Below are 24504 nucleotides of genomic sequence, written 5' to 3' on the forward strand. Positions count from 1 at the left end.
AGGCTCTACTCCCAGGGAACAGGGACAGGAGGAGAGGGAACGGCCTCAGGCTGGGCCAGGGCAGGCTCAGGTTGGACACCAGCAGGAATTTCCCCATAGAAAAGGTACTCAGGCATTGTCAGGGGCTGCCCTGTTTGAAGTGTCCATCCCTGGACGTGTCCAAGGAAGGACTGGATGTGGCACTGCTGGGCTGGGGACAAGGCGGGCATCAGGCGCAGTGCCCTCGACGGCCTCGCAGGGCTTTGCCAACGTACTGGACTCTGTGATCCTGTGGTCCCGGCGCTGAGGTTCGGCCCTGGCAGGTCCTGCTGTCCCTGGGAATTGCTGAGCCGCGTTTTGCTTCCTTATAAGGCCCTGCTGCTCCCTGCTCCGCTGTCTGTGGCCGGGCTGGCATCGCCTGTTGGGAGAGCACAACAATTCCCAGCAGGCTGCTGGGACACCCTCCTGCCCAGCCCAGCCCAGCCTAGCCCAGCCCAGCCCAGCCATCCTCCATCCCTCCAGTCCCTGTCTCCAAACTGCCCCAGACCCCAGCGGGAAGAGCGCATGGCTTTTTCCAAGCAGGCCCTGCCCTGTGGGAAGGAAGGTTATAAATCAGCTCGGCTGTCTCCTGAACAAGGAATGGGGCTTTTGCATCCTTCAGAGCAGCACTTCCAGCCCCTTCCCAGGGGCTACTGGTTCAGAAGAACCCTGTCCAATGAGAGCCCAGTGCAAGCAGTAATTCTAGCCTGGAGTGTCTGACAGTGTAACTCCTCAGTGCACCTGGGAAACAAGGATGAAGATTCCTCTGCCTGAAATAAGGCTGTTAGGGAGGAAAGCAGCAGTATAAACTGCACTTCATTGAATGACCCTCTCCCACTGCCTCTTCTCTTGTAAACGTGGTGGGGAGATAGAGGGGGAAGAGGAGAGCAGCTCCCCCTGGGATTTGCATCTCCAGCTACAAATGACTCATGCACAGGTATAAAGATCTCTGCATCTCCAGAAGCCTTTGCACCCTGAGCCCCACCAGTACCACATCCCAAAGCTGGATATGCGGTCCATGTTCCAAAGGCCAGAGCCTGGCTCCCGGATGTTTTGTCCCCTCCAGCCCCGGGTGCCCAAGGAGTGACCCCCACCCACAAGGGAGCCTTCTCCCTCCCTCCAGCCACAACTCCTTGCTCCCAGGCATTGCCTGGGGACACTCCAGCCTCGGCCAAGGTGGCATCCGGGGACCTGAAGCCCCCCTGGCCCGTGGAGTGCGGGAGTGGGGAGTATGAGATCATGATTTTTGGAAGTCTGAAGTTCTCCCGGGTGCTGCTCCTGCAGACATTAAGTCATTTTCCTGAGGAAGTGCCACATGACGTCGATCTGGTTACAGAAGTCTGGGTGGAGCTGGGAGCTCCAGTGAGACCACGGCAGAGGTGAGGAGCAGGAGCAGCAGGACACCCCGTCCTGTCCCTCTGCCACAGGAATGACAACCCAGGGGTCCAAATTCAATACAAATCCTGGTATTTCAAGGTTTCAGATGCCCAAAAACACTCAGTTGAAAGCTTCCAGCCCTGGTTTTGATGAAAGAAATCTTCACCCGCTTCACCAGGGAAATGTCTTTGACTTCCATGCAGTCAAATATCACAACAACCCTTGGATATCAGGATTTGACACATTGTTTAATGAATAAGAACAAATGGCAAAAAAAAAAAGTCTGTGTTAAATGGGAATTGCTACTTACCATTACCTTTAAAAATACCCCCTCAACTCTACCAAGAACAACAGAACCACTACAGCAGGGTGGGTTTTTCTCTCAACAGTTAAACTTCCTTCATTAAACCAGAACAGGGTTGTTCGTTCTCTGCCCAGGCCGCAGCATGGGCACAAATCCAGAGATGCTTCTGGGGTGCAGCAGCTCCTCTCAACCAAACACTGACAACACCAGCCCCTGTCTGGGAGCACTCACCAGCCCAAGCTTCAGGAACGTTCAAGATCAGCTCCTCTGGAAAATCTTTTGCATCTATCTAAGGTCTATCAACCTTAGCACCAGCCAAGACCAAGCGCTCCTTTCTGGTTAACAGCATTGCTGTGCTTTATTCCTCTCCCGTAACAGGTTCCTCAGGACCATGTGCCATGACACACTTCCTTCAGCAGGCAGATGACAAGATGCCCAGGGAAAAAACTCTTCTCTTATCTGGTTTATGGCTGCAAAATACCCTTCGGGCAACCCAAACCCTACCAACCCTGCAATGCACATTCCCCAGTACCTGCCTGGTGTTATCAGCAGTGCCCTCTAATCACCCTTCCCTCTGACTCACTGGCCTCCAGGGCTAAACCTCCAGCTCTTTCCCAACAACAGCAAAGCTTCCCCCCAATTACTCCCGAGCCAATTGGGTGGGAAGTCTCAAGGATGTTTCTGTAAAGACAGAACACCAACAGTGTCCCAGTCTATAATTAGCCATCTGAGCAAGTTACAGAGGATACGTTCCAGGTAGAAAAGAAAATTTTATATGCACTGCTTTGTCCAAAAAAAGATTATGAAAGGCAAAGCAAAAACTATTTACCAGTCTTAGGGGGAAAATGAAGTACATTTCATTCAGTCAAAGCTGAAACAGATGTTCAGTATTTGTGTCTGCGCCTGAAGACCTGCTACATCACGGCTTCTACCCAATGTGAACATCTGGATCGATCCGGAGAGCTGAGGGTGTACAAAGAGGGGAGGGAAACACCACAACTCCTAACTTAGCACCAAAGGGGTGATTAAAAAAATACAATATCATGTGAACAGACTTAATAGCCTTTCAAGAGTTCCTCTAGATGCTGCTTCTATCTGGCTGTTCCCACACCGCTTAGTGAAGATGACTGAAATTATTGCAGTAACAAATAAAAACTTTTCTCTGATACAAAATCCAGTCCAGAGTGCTTCCTTACACAGTAAGCAGGACACCTTGTGTAACCAGGGGTTGCGTGTTGGCCTCCACAAGCAGCAGCAGCTTGCAGAGAGCCACACAAAAAAAAGGGAGCAACACTCCCAAGCTGCCAAGAGGACGGGGGGATAGACCCAGTTCATTTTTTCTGGAAAAAGCCCATGATGGAGACCTGTTTGTTGGCTCTGTTGGCAGGAGCAGCCCCTTTCTTCAGGTTCTTCCTTTCTTCCTTTGGTTCTCTCTTGGCGGGCAGCAGGGGCTGCTTGTGTGGAGCTGGTGCCTTGGGCTTGGAGAATTCATCCTCGCTGTCCGTGCAGGACTCACTCTCGTAAACCTTCTCAGTCACTGGTGGGAAGAAGAGGGAAGAGAGCAGAGGATGATGATGGTTAAACCATCTTTATACAAAGACCTCCCCATCGCAGCCTTTCCACTGCACCCCTGGAAAGGAACGTTTTGGATTCAAGGAGAACATGCCAGACACATAAATTAAGTCCATTGCTCGAGGTTAAGCAGTAGGACATGGCCTCAGGTTGTGCCAAGGGAGGTTTAGGTTGGGTATTCGGGAAAATTCCTTCCCTACAAGGGCTGTCCAGCCCTGGCACAGCTGCCCAGGGCAGCAGTGGAGTCCTCACCCCTGCAGGGATTTAAAAGCCGTGTGGATGTGGCACTTGGGGACATGGGCCAGTGTTGCCTTGGCAGTGCTGGGGGAACAGCTGGTGTCAATGACCTTAAGGGGCTTTTCCAATCACAGCGATCCTGAGATTCTAATTCATGTAGCAAAGGCTGACAAGCAGCCATCAGGAAGCGATGAATCCGAAGGAGATCAGAATCAGTAGTTTAGCTTTAGCTCCATTTAGACAATGGAACATCCACTTTATGGCTAAACCCCACCATTCTGACTGGGTCCGACTTCCAGTGGGGCCAAAGCAATCAGATTGTCCAGAAATCCAGGCAAGACAACCTGGAGACATCCCCAAGCTGCTCTCACCAGCACACTGGACAGTAAGGGAAGAGCAAAGCAGACGTCGACAACCCCAAGGGGCACAAACCCTTTTGGGCAGCTTCCTTCCACAGGGGTGGCCAAACCGGGCAAATATAAAGAAATCCTTTATTAAAAATCACCCCAAAGCCGTGTCTGCAACCAGGGACTCTGCCTGAAGGGGACTGCCAGCTCACTGCAGTCGCTGCCCGGCGATGGAAAGCCCGGGGATATAAAACAACGCTCACGGAAATTAAACCGGAGTCAGCTCCAGTGATGAAAGCCACTGTCAGATCCCAGTAAATGTTGTTATATCAGCTTTCCCAGCAGTGCTCTGGGATTCTTCTAGTAAGCCATTTTTCTTTAGCAACTGTATTCTTTTAAACAGATGTCTTAACTTCCCTTCTTCTGGGAAACTGGCTTTCGCCTGTATTAATGCATCAAGTTAAATAAGGTTTCCTACGTCACCAGTGACTGGAAAGAGGAATGCTATGAAATCCTCCCGGGGCAGCACTAGCAGAACCTCAAACAGGGACTGCAAACCAAGCAATCCCCCTTCAGAGGCACCATGCTTTTCAGGGAGCAGCTTCCACAGACCACTGGGTGAACTTAAAAACCTGATCCTGTTGTCAGCCCTGTCAGGGGCCACTGGGAACTCCCAAACCAGGCAGTTAAGTCCCCTCCAGTTGCAGTAACACAGCTTAGATCAATGTTCTTTGGCTGCAACTTCAGCTGAACTTCAGAAGCCTGTATTCGCAGCACCTACGGGTATACAGACACAGTTACTGATGCCCCACTCACAGCCAGACTCCCCAGATCAGAGTGGCTCAAATGATGGGAGCTCTAAAATGCTGTAACACAAATTTCCCTCCAATGCACATGTGGATATTCCAATCTCCAAGCCCACCTGGGTCCTTTGAAGCTTCAGAAAGTGCAGGGTAGAAACACACAAGCTTAAACCTCAATAATTCCCCTTTACTAAAGACTAAGAGCAGGCCAGCAATCCATGGATTTCTGCGGATGCCTAGGAATGTGTCTTGTGCTTAACTCTCCACACACACTTCAATTGCTCAATTTCCCTCAGGGCTAATCCCTAAATTACTTTTGCTTTTTGACACCAATTCCTTGCTATTGCAGCTATTGTGAAAACCATCACTTAAAATTGTGGAGAAATATAAAGTACAGCATCATTCTAATGTCAGGGTTTAGCATCTCTTAAAACCTAGCGCTTGCTTAAAAATGAAAAGACAGCAGGGAGAGGGGAAAAAAAGCCCTGTATTTCAAAGAGTAAATAAAATTTACCTTAGCCTGGGAGATCTGCAAGTTATTTAGCCTTTGAGTTATTAGGGCTTGTGCATGGAAAGGGTGGGGAATGGAAGGGAGGAGAGAAACTGGACAATAACCAAACAGCAAGTCCTGCACAACAGGTTGGAGGATTTGTATTAGAGAAAGCAGCATCTCCATCCCACAGGATCTGTCTCCCAAAGGCACAACAGGGCCTTGCATTCCCTTTTCATAAAATGGCTGTGAACTGCAAAACCACGAGTCTGGATTTTCCAGGGACTATGAAACACTGTGGGGGTAAAGAGCAGAGAAACAAATGCAATATTCCCAGCTGAACCAGGAAGAGACACTGCTGTGCTCTGGATGCAGAGTCTGTATAACTCAACTCCCCATCTAATGCTGTTTTGTTCCATTTTCCACACTCTTAAGCGTTTAAAGCCTCAAAAAAACCAAAAAAAAAAAACCAAAAAAAACCCCAAAAAACAAAACAAAAAAAACATAACAAAACCCAAACCAACATATTCTGAACGTTTGCATCTCTACTTCAATGTCAGGACATGGAGGAAATGGATGCAGTGGTGTGACACAGCTTTCTCCAGGTCACAGGAGGAAGAAGAGCCCAGTCAGGCTGGAATTCAAAGCCTCTGGCTCTCAGGACTTCTGCAGGGACTCTATTCCCTTCTGAAAGCAGAGCCACCCTTACCAGAAACAGAAACCCTATGAAGTATTTAAGCCCCAACTTACTCCCTGTTTATCTGGGATACTCTAAGTTTCTTTAACATATAATCAAATTCTGCACAGCTCTGGATTTATCCTCAAAGAGAAAAAAGAAAAAACAAACCCAACCCAACAAAGATATCTCAGCCAGAATTTATCCCAAACCCTAAACCTCTTTCTGTACTATCTTTAAAAGCTTGCAGCTTTGGAGAGGAGAGTAAATGATGGTGGTAATCACGATGGCAGGAAGAAATGGAAAAGAACTGAAGGGAAATCTGTGAATAATCAAAAAAGGGTAAGGAATCAGCTCCAGCTCTGACTCCCTACCCAGCCCTTCACCACAGGCGCAGTTACCTCAGTCTGGGAGCAGGAGTTCTAAGTGGGGTAACTGTGATTTTGTGAACCTTTCTAAGCCTGGAAGAGGCTGGCCTGCTAAAATGGCCAATAAAGTGAGCTCCAGTGAGTGTAGGGCACAGCCAGCCTTACCCATGCAGCCTTCCTCTTCATCAATAAACATCTTGGATTTCAGCACACGCTTCCGCTTCCTCTTCCTCCCTCCAGCTGACACCTGGAGGACATGGCAGCATTGTGAGAAACCAGGGGTTCGTTTCTGGCAGTTCATCGCTCTAACCTGCTCTCACCTCTGTGGATGCAGGCTCCAGTTCAGCTTTTGGAGCAGGTGCTGGTGGTGGAGATGGAGCTCTCTCTTCCTCGGGTGTGGGAGAGGGTGGGACATCTGCTAAGAAGAAGAAGAAGAAGACCTTGTTGGCACTCATGCTACACACTGAAGTTCCCAAGGGAAGGAGAGTGGGACAGGATGGGAAAAGCACGCTGGGCATTTTTGGTAAGCCAAAAAAGTCAGTTCCACCAAGGGAAACTTTAAAAGCAGGCACAGGAGCTGGCAGGTCTTAGCTATACGTTTCACTTACTTGTCAAAAAGAGTGACTGTAATTTGTTTAGAAATTAGAAGAGGCAGGGTGTGGTAAAAGAGTTGCTGCTCCACTGGTGGTGCTACACATCCCAAACAATCCATGCTATTATCTTAACCCAAGAATTAAGTGCAGTACACTATCACACATCCTAAAAGATTGTTAAGGGATTTGGGTTTTTTCCAAACTCTTATTTGAAAATAAAATTTTTTAAAAATCACAAAAAAGGAAGTTGATTCTCTCACTGTTTCATCTCCTTGCTGTCCTCTGGGTTCAAGGACAGGGACACTGGACTCGGTTCAATGCCAAGACTGATCAAACCAGTCAAGGACACCTTCACACATTTGTGCAGAGCAAAGTGAGCTCTGGAGCCTCTACCAGCAGCCTCAAAGGGAGACAAGCAGGGCTTCAGACCAACGAGCAAGGCAGGGTCACCCTCCCACGGGTCTGGCAGGGGGACAGAGCTCCAGGAAATCCAAGTGAGAAACGCTGCCACGCAAACCCTCGGATGTGGGGGAACAAAGTGCTCCTGTGACCTATTGCTCCATCCCGACATGGATGTGGCCGCAGCACCGCCCTCATCCCGGGATCTGGAGCTGTCCCGAGGGATCAGGGCAGCGTGAGGAGTTACTGCCAGGCACACGGCCAGCTGACCTCCGCAGGTTACCCAGGGCTCCAGGGAAACGCTGCTCGGCTGCCAAGGCCCAGCCATAAATTACATTCCTCCAGCAAGGACTCAGCCTCCCAACTACTGCAGTGAGCGAGGCACGGGAATGCAAACACAGTGGGATAACGTGCTTGGGCTTTTGCCTTGCTCTGGAGGGCTGGGGGGAAGCTCACAACTCTCAGTGTTCATCCCTGGGCTAAGGCCTCCACAGAGTGCCCAGCACCAAACCTGCACTACCATTGCCTCAGCCTTTTGGAAATATCTTCAGGAAAGGACAAGCTAAGAGGGTTGAAAAGCAGCCTGGTGAAAAGCCTCTGCCATGCTGAAGCAGAGGCTGCTGAAGGCATTGTTAGTGTGCCAGCTGTGCTAGATTCCTTGGGGGAAATTTGGGCTTTTTTTCAGCTTCCTTCAAACAATCTTCCTAGCTTTTGGCAGGCAGAAGGCACCTTCTCCCCACGTCAGAGCGTTTAGGACTACCATCAAGCTGTTTTATGACTTTATTATCCTCTTCTAGCCAACACAGCCCTCTGACATGTGATAACTCCTGAGTCAACCACTAGCTGCTGCCCACAGTTTGCTCAACAGCAACAGCTGCACGAAATAGATACAAGTTGGGCAACTGGATGGACCAAAGATGTAAATCCTGGCTTTGTTCGGCTTGCTCTGACCCTGCCTGGAAAAACTGCGAGAAGCTTCAGGGCTTCTGCTGCGGCTCTCCAAAACCCACGGAGTTTGTAGGTCACAGTGCCACTGAAATCACCCTCCGAAGTGGCTGTAAAACACTTGTCAACACTGCAAAACGCTGCCCGTGTTGGTACAGCTGAAGCTGCCAAACCTCCTGTCCTCTGTGGGAGCATTTGTGGAGTTTATTCTGGCACTGGAAGCAAAACAACCCGCAGTGACTAAGGAACCCTCATACCAATATAACTTTTTAATGAAAAATCATTTAAATGGAGAGGATTGTGCCTTATGCCCTCTCTGTGTTTCCAGTGTGGTACAATGTGCTGATGCTGGTGTAAGGAGAGCTTATTTAGGGCTGCTTTTAGTATGTCAAGAGCAGTCTAACACAGAACTAGGCAGAGGTCCTGGCCTGACACAGAACCGCCTGTAAGTGCATCACATCAGCCACGCAGGCTGAGTTTCACACCCACAACACCTTGCTAAGTGTGCCTGTCACTCCAGGCCCCGTTTTGCCCACTGATGCTGTTGATTCAAGTTGCCCCTGCTCTCTGGAGAAACCTGTTTCCAACCTTTCCGAGGACAGATGCTCTTGAAGTCCAGCTGCTGTAGATATGTTTTTTGAATTGCTTTTTTCATCCAACTCACGGTCTTCTACTTCAATGCAGAATATAGTATTACCAGTTTGGACACACTAGAAATATTCCAAACAATTCAAATCTATCTTCTTTCATCTGGTTGGATTTAAAAGGGCAAGCAGCAGGACCAAAGGGCAGAGTACTCTCAATTTCTCTCAATTCTCATTTTCTCTTCTGAAAGGGCAAACTGAGTGATATCCAAATTTGTATACACGTGCTGAAGTTTGTATACACTGACAATTATAACGCACGACACAAAGAAATTAAGAACAAAGAGGGTTCTGATGCAAAAAATCTCCCCGGTACCTGACCGCCTCCCTCTTGGGGAAGAACTTTTCCCTAATATCCAACCTAAACCTGCCCCGACCCACCTCCAGCCATTCCCTTGGGTTCTATCTCTGGTCACTAAAGAGAATATAAACCTTGGAATAAATGAAACCAGGAAGCACACCATTCAAAAGTATCACTCATTAAACACGTGTTCTGAGGTCGTGCACGTACCCCATGGGAGACCGGAGTTCTGGCATTCCAAACTCCTGCCTGATCTCACTCACAGGATGTGGAGGAGCTGAGAGATTCCAGCCAAGCAAGGATGGGCTGATTTCAAAATTCCCTCCTCAGAGCTAAACAACTCAGCTTGTCAGTAGGGGAGTGATGAGGAAATGGAAAGACAAACATTTAAAGAAATAAATACCAAAGAGTGTGGGCATATATGTATCCATATTTTTTTATAGCCGAACAAGGAGCCACACCGGAATGTGATGAAGTTAAGGCTGATCATGAAGAGCAGCTTCCTGAGAGATTTATCATCCTGTGGAACAGTCTAAGAAGCGATACACAGCCGGTGACAAAGACCATTCGAGATTATGTGGGCAGCAGGGAAACTATGAAAGCCGGCCTAGAGGTGGCAGGGATACTGCAAAGATACCAGGAGCAGCCACCTCCACCTGGCAGTGCAGCTTGTCCTGACATCCTGCTGGTTGCCTGTGTGCCAGCCACACTAAGTGAGGGATCGGCTCTGGCTCTCCTGAGGGACTCTACCTCCTCACCAAGACACCCCATTTGCTGCTTCACCTTCTTTGACTGGAGCTCTACACCAAGCTGGTGGTTTCAATTACTCCGTTAGGATCCCCAAGTTCTTTTCCTGCTGGATGACTGTTCCATTTAGCACATACTCCCAAGCTCAATTCCAATTTATTTTCCACTTATCTATGCTGAACGGCATTTGTCACCTCAATTATCCAAATTCTTTGGGATCCAGCCCTGCTGTTCCTCATTATAAGCCCAGATCCTGCAGTGTTCTGGGCACCCTGCTCCTGCCACGGCCACCGAGGAGACACAGAGTCGCAACGGATACGGCTCAATCTCCTTGCCTCCAACCTCCCTGTTATCTCTTTTCTTTTTGGGTGTCTTGCTTCCAACACCGTCTTCCAAATCCTTTCTATGAACGGACAGAATAAAGATACCAAAAATGACCCTGTGAGGAGAGGGAGGCCACTTTTGAGTGTTTCCTCCCCACATGAAGTGGTTCTAACCAGCCCTACGGTCCTGGAAGGCGCGCTATCCTTCGTAAGAGAGTTGGGAACCTCCTTCCCACGCGTCAGTGGCACTGGCAGCACGCTTGGTGAGGAGATGACCAGGCCTGAGCTAAAGCTAAAACAAAGACTGAATCTTTGTTTTGAGACATCTCGACTCTATGCCCAAGTGCTTGCAGCACAAAGACAAACAGAGAGCTGAGGCCACGGCCATTTCCCTGGTCTTTAGTCCTTTAAGCTATTCCCTCAATCACTGACCAACAGAACTGGAGAGCAACGTTTTGGAAATCAGGCCCCTGACCTGCGTGTCTGATTGTTTACAGATCTTTTTACCTTCCTCGTCACTGCTGTCAGACTGAAGTTGCTTGATTCGCTTCCTCTTTTTCTTGACGTTTTCAGGATCTCCTTCTTCCTCGTCGTCTGACCTATCCGCTCTCTTCGTTGTACTGCCACCAAAAGTAGAGGGAAAACAAAGGGGGAATGAACACCCATTACCTGTCACGTGGCTTGAAAGCATCACGTGCGTTTGGATGAGCACATTCTTCATGGAAGGAAATCAAACGCCTCTTAAAAAACCACGAGCATCACACACTCTGAACTGCACGCTCACGACACAACCAAGCATAGGTGCACGAGCATTTCTAGGCCTCTCGTCCTTCCGCCGATCCAGCTCTCCAAAACAAGGAGGATTTCTTTAGCCCCTCTGCAGCTCAGCCCAGTACCTCACCTCGCCTGGCCACAGCAGCCTGGCAAGGGCATATTTTTGATCTTGTCTCTTCAGCTCAGACTCCCAGCGTCCCCAGAAGCATCACTCAGAAGCTCTTTTGACAGACTGCTTGCCACTGACTGACTATGAGGTAGTGTCTCAGAATCCTGGAGCCATTTTTAAAGACTACTGGAAAAATAAAATAGCTTCTTTCTTTTTAATGTTGGCGAGACGTGTCAGACGAACAAGCCTGGAGGCTAAAGGCCCACGTATCCTCAAAGAGCTGGGACAGCCCAAGTGGCCTTCCCAACTCCACGCTGCCAACACCTCCAGGCCCTTGGCTTCGTGGACAAGACTATCAATAAGACAAGCAGTTAGTGCTCACTGCGATGGTGGGCTGGGTGGTGTGCTTACCTATTCAGTTAGAAATGGATTGAGACCACCAATTAATTACTCACAGGCCACCAGAGAGCCATCAGACTGCAGTGATTCTTTGTCCCTGTCAGTTTGGCTTGGATTAAACACAAAGGGCTGAACTTAAAATTAACTTGGAGCCTCAGCCCAAAGTAAACCAGTGGCATTGAAAGCAGCCGTACATGAGCTACGGAGATCAACAAGCACAACCTTGTGCTGCAAGCTGTGTACGTACAAGCTTGGGAATCTCCCACCTTCCCTGCAGGACAGGTGCTCCTGCCAGCCCTCCCCACACTGCCTGCAGGGTCTCTCCCACGGCTGCTCACAGTGGGAGGCTGGCTCATGGAAAGCCATCTCCTCCCACTGAGGACAGCCTGGGCCCTGTCCCTTCCCATGTGCAATGGCACCAACAGCCCCGAGGCACCTACAGCAGCAAATGGAAAAGAAACACCAGGAAAAAATCCTGACAGATAATTTTAGTCAGGCTTAACACAACTTAGAAGATGGAAACAGGAGGTGAGCCAGCTCCGCATGACCAGCCAGCTCCATGCAGGCTGTCCCCAAGCAGGCCCACAGGGACCCTGAAAGGCACAACCCACCTTTTCTTGTCCTTTTGCTGAATTCTAGCAGACTCTGTTCTCCTCCCGGGTTTCTCTGCGACAATATTAGGAGATGACCCTGGTTCTGCTGCAGCAACTGAAGGCTTCACTGCTTCTTTCTCCTCCTTTGGCTGCTCAGGCACAGAGTTGGCTTTGAGTTTATCTGTGAATAAGTAATTCAAACACTGGGCGCACGGTTTGAATGACTACTTACAAAGCAGCAGGCTAGCTCTGTGCACCAAGAATACAGACAACACTACCCGTCATGTATTTAGGGATCTAGATTGGCCAAGCTGGGTCAGACGTGGGAGAAAGAAGGGCATGCATAAATTTCGAGGTGATTTTCCATGGTTCTGCCGTTCCTGATGTCAAGCCACGTGTGCTGCAGCCATTAAAACTCTGTGGAAGAGGACTGGGAGGCAGCGGCAGGAGATTATCAGCGGGGTCAGGGGCTGCTGGGAGGGCCACGACATCGTGCCAATGCCTTTCTGGGAATGCTGGGAAAACAGGCTGGCTGCTTCCCGGAGCAAGGGCAAACAGCATGGGAATGACAGCTCTCTCATTTATGATCAACAGCAGAAAGCCTGAGGACCCCACTATTGTTAACTCAGGGCTTTCTGGCAACGGTGGAACCTTTGAAGCCAGGAGAGACATGCACGTAGGGAATAAATCTTACTGCTGGAATCCCACCCTCTCTTCCATACACATAATCATTTCCAGTTCTGCTCACTTTGCTCCTTCTCTGCAGCCACCTCACAAGTTTCCCCGATGCGGTCCCCCACAGGACTCAGCAGAGAAGGGAACCCCTTTGGAAATTATGGAAATGCATCCACAATGGCCTCCCCACCACCACCGGGCCACCTTCACCACGCCATTTCGGGTTTTCAGCACGTGAGCTTTGGTCTAGGGCCCTTCTCAGACCTTTAGAATTTGCTCCAGTTAACTGTGGTGACCGTCCTTAGGCTGAGAGTGTCCTCAGCTGCCTCAGTCTCACCAAAAACAGGGACGCAAAGAGTCCCAGCAGGGCTGTGCCCTGTCGGCTCAGTGCTGGAACTGTCCCCTGCAAACTCTGACAGATGCTTGTTAGAAAGTGAACTTTGCTGTTTACTCTCTCCCAAAATTCCTCTTTTGAATTCTTTTGTACTCAGTTACAAGGGAATCTTTGAAGAAGGCCCCACAACCCTCTTCCAATATTCCCATAATTTAAAAGCTTCAGCATAGCTTCCTTAGTCTCGGATACTTCAGAAAGGACCTGCAGAGGACACCTAGTCCAAAGCTCCGCTCAAAGAGAAAGGCCACCCCTCGTTTTTATTTTCCATTTATCGGCCCTTAGGATTTTAGGGAAGAAATTAACCCTAAAACGAACGATGGGCTCCTCAGTGCTGTGTGATGAAAAGCAAGCACCATTAACGTGCCCTGCAAAACAGGTTTTGGCAAACATCTCACCGATAGCTGATCTTCCAGCCAGGAGAACTCACTTTAAATCAGATTTCTTCTGCACTAAAAATCCTTCCTGGGTTAGTCTGTTCAAATATGTCATTTTAATTGATCTCCCTCCAGTGAGCTTTTTGTCTGAAAATTTCCACTGAAAAGTCTTAATTTTTGCTTTAAAAGCTGTGTGCAAAAACATTAACCCCTTTGACTGCAAAAGAGCAGAAGAAAGTATGGAAAACTAATAGGAAAGAGGGGATATAAAGAAAAAACAATGAGTTTGGTAGAGTGGGGATGGGAAGGAGGAGTTCTGCTCTTTTCTGCAGGCCTCCCATTACGGTTCTAGTACAAAGCACTTGATTCTACTAAATATTTTTAATTTCTACCCATCTTAAATAAAACATAACTTAAAAAAAAAAGGAACAAATGAAAAAGAGACTTCAAAAAAATCCTCAAGTTTGGGGTTTTGTTTGCTTGCTTGTCTGTTCTTTAAACTACAACAGGCTGTTCCCTGACTACGATGGCCTCTGAAAACAGAAAGGCACTTACTCATGGCAGCTTTTCCAAAGAAGTTGTTCATGATGTTGTTCTTTGTTGGTGGCTTGCTGCTTGCTGCAGACACCTGGAAGCAAAGAGAGGTGTAAGCACAGGAATTGCTCCCAGCCCTCAAGGTGCACAGCACTGCTTCTGGACAAGCAAAGTAATAGATAACATTTGCTACCACTGTCTTAGATTTCTGCAGATTTAGCAAATCCCCCGCTTTGGAGAATTTGAAGGTACTCACTAGACACTGCTACAAAGTGCATCCAAGGGACCAGAGTAAGTTACTAAGGACTCCTTAGCCAGGCCTTCAGGTCTGACCTGGGGCGCATTCCCATCTGATGGCTGACAGTGTCACTGGAAAAAGGGCTCGGGACTAGGGTCAGTTCCCAAGAAAGAGCTGCTCTGCCTGCAATCCATCAGTGCCTCAGTTCACAGCAGCCAGCACAGGACTGGCCAAACCAGGAAGGCTTTATCCAGCTCCTCTGGCACGTAGGCTGTCAGTAAGGGAATATCACTGCTCTGTTGCACCAGTGCAGCCACCGAAGTGAGAAATCACAGCCACACCATCTAAGAAAGCACAGCATCCTAATCCAACTTGTTTTCATGCAAATAAAAGGCAACTGAAGACACTGGAGTTCCCAAAACACGCACGCTTCACCAGTAGTTCTCAACTCCCTATAAAAATCAGAAAAAGGACCCAAAACGTACTCAGCTGTTACAGGAAGGCCAAACCATCCACAGGGAGGGTTACCATTTTAGCACCCATTTTTCTGGCCACATCACTTTAAAAACAATTATACTAATCCAAATGAAAACATAATCCTGTCCTGGACAAACAGCAGTCCAGAAGATAAACAATTCAGTCTTGCACAGGTCAAGCTCTGAAACTTCCCTCACCGACTGAGTTTAAACACCTTGATACTTTTAAGACCTGGGCTTCTCACGTTTCACTTACTGCTCAAAACAAATCCTTTTAAGCACAACGGAGAGAGCAAGGTCCTCAGCTGGTGTGTATATTGGGACAGCTGGAGAACAATTGTCTCCACAAGGCAGCTGTGCTGGCTTACACTCGCCAGAGACCCGGCTCGCCGGGGGAACGCCGAAGCTACGGCAAACGCGCTTTTGTGGAGAGATCCAGAGGGTGGCTTGTGCCCCAGGTGACTGCACGCAGGTGAACATTTACAAAGGATCACTGAGCACTCCCAGCGGGACGCGGGCTTGGCACGAGGAGCAGAGCAGGGCTGCCCGAGGTCACCGAGGAGGCGTGCGAGCGGATCATTAAAGCCATGAACCCGGGGCGGGGGGGGGGGGTCTGAGGTAACTTACACCTGGGGCCTCCTTGGCCTCCGCTTTGGCCTCCTTAGGCGCGTCCTGGGCTTTGGCCGCGGCTTTGGCCGCAAACATCCCCATGATCCCCCTGTGCTGCTGCGGGGGGGGCTTGGCAGCCGGGGGCCCGTGGCCATTGACCGCGCTGCCGGCGGCGGCGGCGGCAGCAGGGCCGGGGTCCCGCTGGCCCTGGGGACTCTGCGCCGGCACTCGGGGAGCCTCCGGCGGCGTCCTGGGCACGGCGGCAGCACAGCGGATGGCGCTGAACCTGCGTGGTGGAGTGAAAAATCCCATTAGCCTCCTCAACTCTGTGGCGTTCACCTTGCCTTCCCCCCAGCTCCCGCAGCGCCGCTGCTCCTCCGGGCCTGCCTTCTCCTGTTATGGAAAAAGGAGCAATTTAATCGGGGCATGGAACAAGACAGAAAGACAGAAAGACAGACAGAAAGACAAACAGAAAGACAGACAGAAAGAAAGAAAGACAGAAAGACAGACAGAAAGACAGAAAGAAAGAAAGAAAGAAAGAAAGAAAGAAAGAAAGAAAGAAAGGAAGAAAGAAAGGAAGGCTGGCACAGAGCAAGAGACCCCCGATGAAAAGATCAGCTCAACCTGTCAGCAAGAGCCACAGCACTGGCATGTTAAACAAGCTGTGCAGCTTTCCTGGGAGGGAAAGGGCCTTCTCCACACCCAGGCTGGACAGGGATCGGGCTGCACTCTATTCCTGAACGGGAGACGCTCTCTGAAGCCTGTGGCAGAAGTTGTACGGCTGTGTGAGGATCTAAAACGCCTGCAGCTTTCTGATGCTCCAACAAAGCCCACGGCTGCTGCAGCAGGCAGCCGCGCTCAGCCAGGTAAGCAAACCCCCGCTGAAACCGAACAACTGAAATGGCCCAGAAGATACCCGTGACATTTCGATTTAACTGTACAAAGTCGTTTCCACAGAATCCCTGAGACTGAAAAGCAGCTTGGCTTATAATGGTCTGAAACTCGACTGTTTGGGGATATGGAGATAGAAGAACCAAACGATGTGCTCGCAGTTACAGCACAACTCACTGACAGTCAGGAATAGCAGCTCCCAAAAATAGCTGAACTCTGCTCCCCACTGTGCAAATCGCAGGCGACGCTTTCCAGATTTCCCACAGAAATGCCACAAAAGAGCCCGGATTCACACCTCCCGGCCCACTGAATTACACAGCATATTTTTATTTGCCTAAGAAATAAAGCAGCCTTCTGCCAGCTCATTTCTGCGCCTCAGCGTTAGCTGCTCACGTGCACAGTCCACTTCTACTCCCATCAGGATCTGTATTAACAAAACACCACCATCTCCACAGCAGCAACCTCTTGACATTCAAACCTTTAAAGGAAGGAAGACAGACACTGAAGGAAAAATAATCCCACTCTCCTTTATACTTTCAGTCCTCTTTTAACACAGTTCATACAGCTCTCAGGGCAGCGTGAGCTCCTACTCTAAACACCACCAACCCCACAATATATAATACTGTCACAAACAGTATTGCCAGTAGTTTTGTTGACTGTGCAGGAGAGCTCAGCTAAACTTCCCATGTTCCGAGTCAGCCTGCCTTGATGCTGCTGTGTGACTATACCTCTACGGGCTTGTCCCAAGAACTCACTAAATAATCACTGAAAAACTAGGCAATACTTGGACTGTACTCTGCAAACAAGGGGCTGCTTCTGTTTGGAAAGCTGGCAACGGCAACGGGCATTAAACCCAGATACTGGTATTAGCAGGTACATCTAACCACCTCCACCATCTCTACAGCTAAGCAGGTCCCATAGAAACACAGGAGAGAACAAAGATCCTTGTCCCAGAGCCATGAAATATCTGGATAGACAGGGGAAGCTCTGTTTGCTACAAACCTCACAAAATTAAAACTCTGGCTTTTGCAGGTAGGTCCCGCAGGAATCTTCTCCCAAGTGTTGAAAGACAATGCATGCAGATGGCAAGAGAGAGTGAAGGGGATCAGTTTGTATTTACGTCAGCCAGGTCACAAAGGAAGAAGGTGCAATTTTTCTTAATTTGCTTGGGGAATCCTGCTTCAAGGCCAGATTCACGCACAGGCTTCAGAGAGCTCCTTCAGAACTTGGAGTATCTAAACCTCCTGGATGTTTAAATCCCAAAGGACACAAGTACCCCTAAGGCACAAGTATCCCAGTGCTGGAGTACCTAAGAGTAAACAGAGCAGAACAGGGCACCTGCAGCCACACCCAGGGCACGTGGCTCCACTGAGGTGGGGTTATCCAGCACCTTCCAGGGCATCCACACTCATGTCCCAAACACACAGCTTCTCTTTTCTCTGCCATTCTCTTGTCAACACTCTGGATACAACCACGTTTCTCCTGTCAAATCCTATACTCTTCCTATGACACACCCTTCAGGCATCCCCCTTTAAAACAGATTGGTCATGGCACTGTGCATCCCGTGACTTCCAGCTGAAGCTGTCGTGGTGGGAACAACACACACAAAGGAAAAGCAGCAGCTGCCAGGCACTGCTCAGGAGGCAGACAGTGACTCCTGGAGACTGCAGTCCCTCCCAGTTCTTCTGCAGCTCCACCACGAAGGACACCACTGCTGCGTGGACTCCTCTGTGTGCTTCTCCTACATCTCAGAGATCACAGCCTATCCTGAGCTGCAATGAACCCACACAGATCAAAGCCTAGCTCCTGGAGAAGGAGATCCTGTGAGACATCTTCAGAGAGGGGGCTGAGCCCAGAAGCGAACACACAAGTTTCACAAAACAGAAAGCAAACTCCTGTAAATGCTTTGCTGAGCACATCATCCATGGTTTTATCAGCCTGTTTCGATTTTCTTTTCCTGGGTGGCTGAGAACCGGATTAAAACGGTCATGATTAAGTCTGGCCTGGAAAAGAGGGAAACACTTCCAGCCAGCAGACAAGAGACAAGCAAGGTACTGGAACAATCTCCCCCGCTGGAGTAAGGACCGAGTGAAGCAGCTGTGAGCTCAGTTTACAAAACTATCACACAATGTGGTCTTTGGGCACTGGTCTGGCAGGATTTTGAGGATATCTTTTCCCAGCCCTCTATAAAACCCAGGCCTGTCTAGTAAGTGCTGAAGCACAAGACCAGTGTGGGAGTGCTGCAGAAGGAAGGAACAGGGAGGCAGGACTCACTTGCTGCAGTGCTGCAGGTTTGTTTTGACGATGTCGTAGTCGGTGTTGTAGAGGGGGGAGCTGTCCTTGAGCAGGGACTTCTGAATGCTGTACACGTGCACGCTGGCAATTGTGGACAGCTTCGACTTCATTGCTGGGGAAAAAACAAACAGGGGAAAAAAAACAAAAGCCTTCTGTTAGCACAACCTTTAGGAGGCGCAAAGACTGACAGACTACTTGACAGCAAAACTTGAACACAAAAAGGTCCAACCACACCTTCTCCCAGCGCTCACCAACGAAGAATTCAAGGTAACAAACTCCACAAGCCTGTCACGTTTTCCACTACACTCTTAGTTCTTGCACAACTGACTTACGAGTGATCTCTCTGTGTTCACCTTCCAAACATCCAGTGTTTGGGTTCCAGAATATCTGAGTGAGTACCTAAAGCTAAGGGAGGAGGCGGCTGGCCCATTGCTCTGCCCTGCTGGAACTGCTCTCTGCCACTGGGGCTGTCTCCAGCACCACAGTGTCACCCCCACCAGTCTGCTGGAATGAAAACTTTATCTCTTTTACGCTACTTGGACTGCAACCCCCTTGAGACAAAGGCTGGTTTTTAGGAATTCTTTGTTCATTGCTTGTATTGTTCTTTCCACCGAGTCCTGGTCTGAGGCTGAGCTTCTAGGCACTGTAAAAATACACACAGTAATCATTTCTTGGGGCCAGTCCTAGACTATGCAGCCCTACTCCCATCAAAAACTTCAGCCTCTTCCAAATATAAGTCATACCTTTGGCCTGCCTTCCAATACAAAAACCATGAGCAACCCGTTCCTCCACAGCAAAACAGTGTTACACAGCACACATAACTCAACAAACATGACACAGAGTAGCTGCACTGCCTGACAATCTCCCACTCCGAGGAAAACAGCCTGAGCTAGAAGTCCACTTCAGATTTCCAACAACGCAAGTCTTTCAAACAAAGTGAGGTCATTAGCACAGATCCTGAAGGTCACAAATACCACACTGTGTTCTCAAGTGCCAAAGATGTTATTTGAAAGTGCTGAAGAGCTTGAAGCTATGTTTCAGTTCTGTGGGTAAGCTTTCGTCAGCAGGACCAGAGCTGGGGAGATGGTGAGGCAACAGACAGTGCCCAGAGCAGCGTTACAAAGTTTTTTTTGGTTTTTTTTTCACATTTGGCTCACAAAAGTGAGGTAAATGTCCTGTGAGAAGGTTTTAACACCCATGGGAATCGGAGCAAAGGCTGCAATTGCATTGAACCAATAACCAGAATTACCAGTTTCTGCATTCTTGGGGGCCTGAAGGCTCACAATTGTTCTGAGACACTACTAGGGTATTGTTGTCTCCCTGCTGTCAGCAGCAGGGAGGTGGAGAGGAATCACTGACAAAATGTTCAGAATTAAAAAAAAAAATCAAGACGCAAATCACAAGCCTGAGGGTATTCGGCTGTCGGCTCCAAATACTCCAAATTCTGAGAAAAATCTGGTACAAAAAGTACATACCTGACCCCAAGAGCCTGGCTGGGCATTTACGTGCAGATGGCAAGTTCTGAGCTTTGCTCATTTTGCTGTTCTTTCAGAGAAAAAAGCTGAAGCCACATGACTTTCCCAGTCTGCTTACCTTCGAGTTTATCCTCCCTCACTACTGCAACCCTGTGGCACTGGAAAAAAGAAATACAAGCTTAAAATCTGAGGTTTTATGTGAGACTGCTGTTTCCAGTTATTGAGTAAGAAAGTCTAATGATTATTGTAGCACAGAACACTGCCAGTGCCTTAAAACACTCATCAGTTTTGAAAGCTCTTAAAGGATCCAGAGAGACAGACTGAAAAACCCCACCACTAATTCTGTGTTAAACAGCTACCACGGACCTCTCTGAAATCAGGGAAAATCCTGTTAAATTCAGGCTATAAACATGACACTGCCTGTGCAGCTTTAATCAAAACATCCCATTATACAGAACTAAGGCAATACATAATTACCTTCCATTTCAGGCAGACTTGGAGACTAAAAGACAATATCCCATGCATATGAGCCAGTTTATTATTTAGGAGAACAAAAATAAAAGTTTGTTGGTGTTTTTTTCCAATCTATGAATAAAACCCAGGACACCCTGAGATTTACTATTCCTGAAAGAAGACCGGATCATATTGTAATAGATATTTGTGTATTTAAAAGCGTTTGGTGGGGTGTCAAAGGCATTTAGTGTTTAGCTCTTAAGTTTGTCTGTGGGCAAAGGGGAACAGACACTGAATTTTCCCGTTTTCTTTTAAAAACCTCTGGGGTATCTGCCCGAAGTTCTAGCTGACATTCTTGAAAATCTGACAAGCAGCAGTGAGCAAAAAGAAATGAATTAAGCAGCAACTCCTCTGCTTGATAAGCTGAAGCACTTTAAACACAAAACACTGTAAATTAATGTTTGCTTCTTTTGCTTACCAGGATCAAAAAGCTGCTTTAGTTAGGCAGCAAAAGAGCAAGTGGCAAGAAAACATAGGCAGGTAAGAGGATAAATGAAGGCTGGCAGCTGGGCCCCTCAGTGCAAAAGCAGCAGTTCTGGGAAGGAGTGTTTGAGAGGGATTTCCGTGGCTCTCCCTTCAGGAGTGCTGCAGCTGGACGGATCCACAGCATTCCGGCTACACCTACCGCCAGCAGGCAGCAGTGCAGGGCTCTCAGCATGCCAGGACTGCTGCTGTGGCCTTATTTTAAAAATGCACAAGCTGCTAAGACAGAGTTAAAAAATAATTATTTGTTCCCATGTCAGAAGTCACCTGTTTTGTTTCAGTAATGTAACGGTACAGGTTGACAGTCCCCTGGCCAGTTCTAGTCAGCCAAGGAACTTGTTAGTTCCAAAAAAGAGGAGGGAAAAACCCATTAAACTTGGGCTATAAATGCGACAGTACTCGTGCAACTTCAAATACATACGCTCCATCACACAGAACTAAAGCAATAAATAATTACCTTCCATTTCAGGCAGACTAGGAGACTGACACAAAATATTCCATGTATGTGAAGCAGTTTATTATTTGGAAGAATTAAAAAAAAAAGGTTTGTTTGTTGGGTTGTTTTGTTTTTTTTTTTCCAATCTACGAATAAAACCCAGGACACCCTGAGATTTACTATTCCTGAAAGAAGACTGAATCATACTGTAATAGATATTTGTGTATTTAAAAGCGTTTGGTGGGGTGTCAAAGGCATTTAGTGTTTGGCTCTTAAGTTTGTCTGTGGGCAAAGGGGAACAGACACTGAATTTTCCCATATGCTTTTAAAAACCTCTGGGTATCTTCCCAAAGTTTTAGCTGACGTTCCCGAAAACCTGACATGTTAAATGCACTAAGCAGCAATTCCTTTGCTTAATAAGCTGAAGCACTTTAAATACAAAATACTGTTAATAAATCCACGTTCCTTTCGTTTACCAGGACTAGAAAGCTGGTTGAATCAACAACTTCAACTGTACACGTGCTGTTCTATTTGTTATTATTCCATGCTACAGGAGCTCCAGGCTCCCTGCAAACACCTCCCAGGAACAGCAGATCCTGGGATGTGGATAAGTAGACCTCTTATGATCAGAGTTGATCCCTCTGAAGGGGCCCTCCACGAGGTTTTGCAATCTTTGCTGCCCAACACCAGCGAGAGGACTGAGACGAGTGGAAACGGGATCTGGGTTCGTTAGTTCAGAACCATGGTGTGTCACTCAGCCCTGTGTTCCCAAACCATGACCAAGTGATCTTCCCTGCCCGTTGTCTGCCTGCTGGGACAGACACTGGAGCCCTCTCTTGTCCCTGTCCAGAAACCCAGCTCCTGCTGCACAAAGAGCCCGTTCAGCTTCTGACCCCAAGACCACAAAAAAAGGCAAAAGAGACACCAGAAGGCTCACAGACACCCGTGGGAAGTGAAACACTCACAACGTGTCCATTCTGGAGGAGGTTCCCTGCTACTAGGTAGGTGACGTGAAGCTGAGCCCCTGAGTTCTCCCTCCGTTTCCTCTCCACATAATCGTAGAGCATTCTGCAAAAAAGAAACTAGTGTCAGCCACTAGAAAGGAAAGAGCCTGCAGCCACCCTGCCACGGAGGCCACGCTGGAACAAAGGGGAAAGCCAGCCTGACACAGACACTCGTCACACGAGCCCAGTCATCCTCCCCAGGGTTGATTTAATCTTTCTGAGACCCTTGCCCCTCTGCCACTGTGGAGAATCCCAGTCCAACGACTGCAGAAAACAAAGGGAAAATCCATTTAATAGCGGGTCTCACAGCCCCTGGGCAGCTTGTTCCAAAGTCTCTCCTCCAGAAGGGCATTTCTGAAACCCCTGAGAGAGGAACAGGAGACTTTCTCTTTGCCAGTCAGGCACATGGAGTAACACAACTGTCTGTGCCTGACAAGACAGGCAGGGACTGAAAATATTCCCAGAGGAATAATTTTAACACGCTCACTATGACGATGGAAACAGGAATTCACATGGAATTAACAGGAATTAACCAGGCTCTGGGGGGATGCAGTGATACCTACTGTTTAGCCAGGTTGACGTGGACGCCCAGGGTGTAGCTAAGCCATTTGTACGTCACCTGGAAAAGGGAAAAAAAAACCCCAACAAACCACTTCAGTAAGAAAACCTCGACCTCTCGATTCCATAAATCTCCCATCTTTGGCTTGTTGGTTAATCGAATTGTTCAGACACGCCCTCCCCCTCCCCCCCAAGGAACCCAGGGTGAAACTGAGAGCACCTGGACAACTGCTTCAGTGAATACACTGAATTCCTGTCCCAAAAGGTGTGTGTGTCTGGGGGGGGATTTCCGCCCCTCTCCTGTGCCCGGGACGCAGGGATCTCCAGCTGCACCAGTGTGCCAAATATCAGGATCTCGGGGCTAGAATCCCCGTCCTGCCCTGCCTTGCTGTGTCCTTGATGACCAGGTACATCTCTGACACCTGTTCCTCCTCCTGCTCTGCTCTCTTAAACCAAGCCCCAGGCTCCGGGCTGAAAACTCAACAATTAAACTGTAGTTCGCCTAGATTTTTCCTTGGAATAAGCTACAAAGCAGCAGGCTGCTCTTGTTCGCATTATCAGAGGACTTGCACCACCTTTGCTGCGTCACTTGCTAGGCACAACCCATTTTATTTTATTTTTATTTTTATTTTTATTTTTATTTTTCTTTCCAAGGAAAACTTCGAAATAAAATCGCGAAGGAACAGACCCACGTAGAAAACCATCAGCTTTCAGAACTGCCCTCAAGAGAGTTAAGGAAGGGAGGAAGAGAGGAGGGAGAACAGCGGGAGAGGAGGAACAGAGGGGAGAAGGAAAAAGGAAGTGGGGAGCAAGAGGAAGATGGGAAAAAGAGGAAGAAAAGGAGGGAGGAAGAAGAGAAGGGGGGAGGACGGTAAAGAGGGGAGGAGGAGGAAGGAAGGAGAAGGAAAGGGAAGGGGAGAGAAGGAAAGGAGGCAGGGGTGGAAGGAGGAGGAAGTGGGGACAGAGAAGGAAGTGGAGGGGGGGGGGGGAACTCACGACGCGGTTCTGGTCGGTGACGAACTCGTCGATGTTCTCCAGGTACAGCTCGTCCGCCATGGCCGCGCCGGGCCCGCGCTTCCCGCGCGCCTCAGGGCCGCGCGCGCACGCGCGCCGCCGCCATGGCAACGGCCCCGCCGGCGACGGCGGCCGCGCGGGGACACGGGGGCGGCGCGCGCGAACGGGGAACGGGCGGCCCCGCGCCCCGGGTACCGCGGCCCGGGCGCCGCTGGGGCTCGGGGACCACGGGGCGCTTCCCCAGCCGAACCGCTTTGTGTCGGTGCTTCTGTCAGGAACGCCTCTCCGACACAGCTCCCGGAGTCGCTGCTGCCCGCTGCAGTGTATTCCCAGCGGAAATCTGCTGTGTCGAAACCCCGCCGCCACCCCGGGAACGAGGACTGGCCGGCCACGGGGTTCCTCATCCAATAAAATAACACTAAAATAAAATAAAATAAAAATTAAAATAAATAAAAATCAAAATCAAAATTAAAATTAAAATTAAAATTAAATATAATAAAACCAAAAATAAAATAG

The 24504-nt window shown here is 48.8% G+C and overlaps 1 protein-coding gene across 1 annotated transcript; it reads right to left on the bottom strand.

Moving 5' to 3' along the window:
- Positions 1-1686: 1686 nt before the first annotated feature.
- On the bottom strand, positions 1687-24030 carry POLD3 (DNA polymerase delta 3, accessory subunit). Its single transcript, XM_062510985.1, has 12 exons — positions 23971-24030; positions 22980-23035; positions 22378-22480; positions 20099-20138; positions 18485-18617; positions 15338-15605; positions 14018-14090; positions 12038-12200; positions 10652-10764; positions 6513-6607; positions 6358-6439; positions 1687-3236 (listed from the first exon to the last, which is right to left on the bottom strand). Exons 1-12 carry the CDS (start codon positions 24028-24030, stop codon positions 3031-3033), a joined length of 1392 nt encoding a protein of 463 aa, XP_062366969.1. The 3' UTR covers positions 1687-3030.
- Positions 24031-24504: the final 474 nt, after the last annotated feature.

The sequence above is a fragment of the Cinclus cinclus genome, chromosome 2 (assembly GCF_963662255.1).
Source record: "Cinclus cinclus chromosome 2, bCinCin1.1, whole genome shotgun sequence".
Classification (NCBI taxonomy): Eukaryota; Metazoa; Chordata; class Aves; order Passeriformes; family Cinclidae; genus Cinclus; species Cinclus cinclus.

Bases quoted from the DNA above. Each gene is read 5' to 3' on its own strand.
- POLD3 (XM_062510985.1), bottom strand. From the start codon at position 24,030: ATGGCGGACGAGCTGTACCTGGAGAACATCGACGAGTTCGTCACCGAC. The intron at 22,481-22,979 runs GTAGGTATCACT...TCTTTTTTGCAG, and splicing joins CACGTCAACCTGGCTAAACA to AATGCTCTACGATTATGTGG. The intron at 14,091-15,337 runs GTAAGTTACCTC...CTTTGCTTCCAG, and splicing joins AGGCCAAGGAGGCCCCAGGT to GTGTCTGCAGCAAGCAGCAA.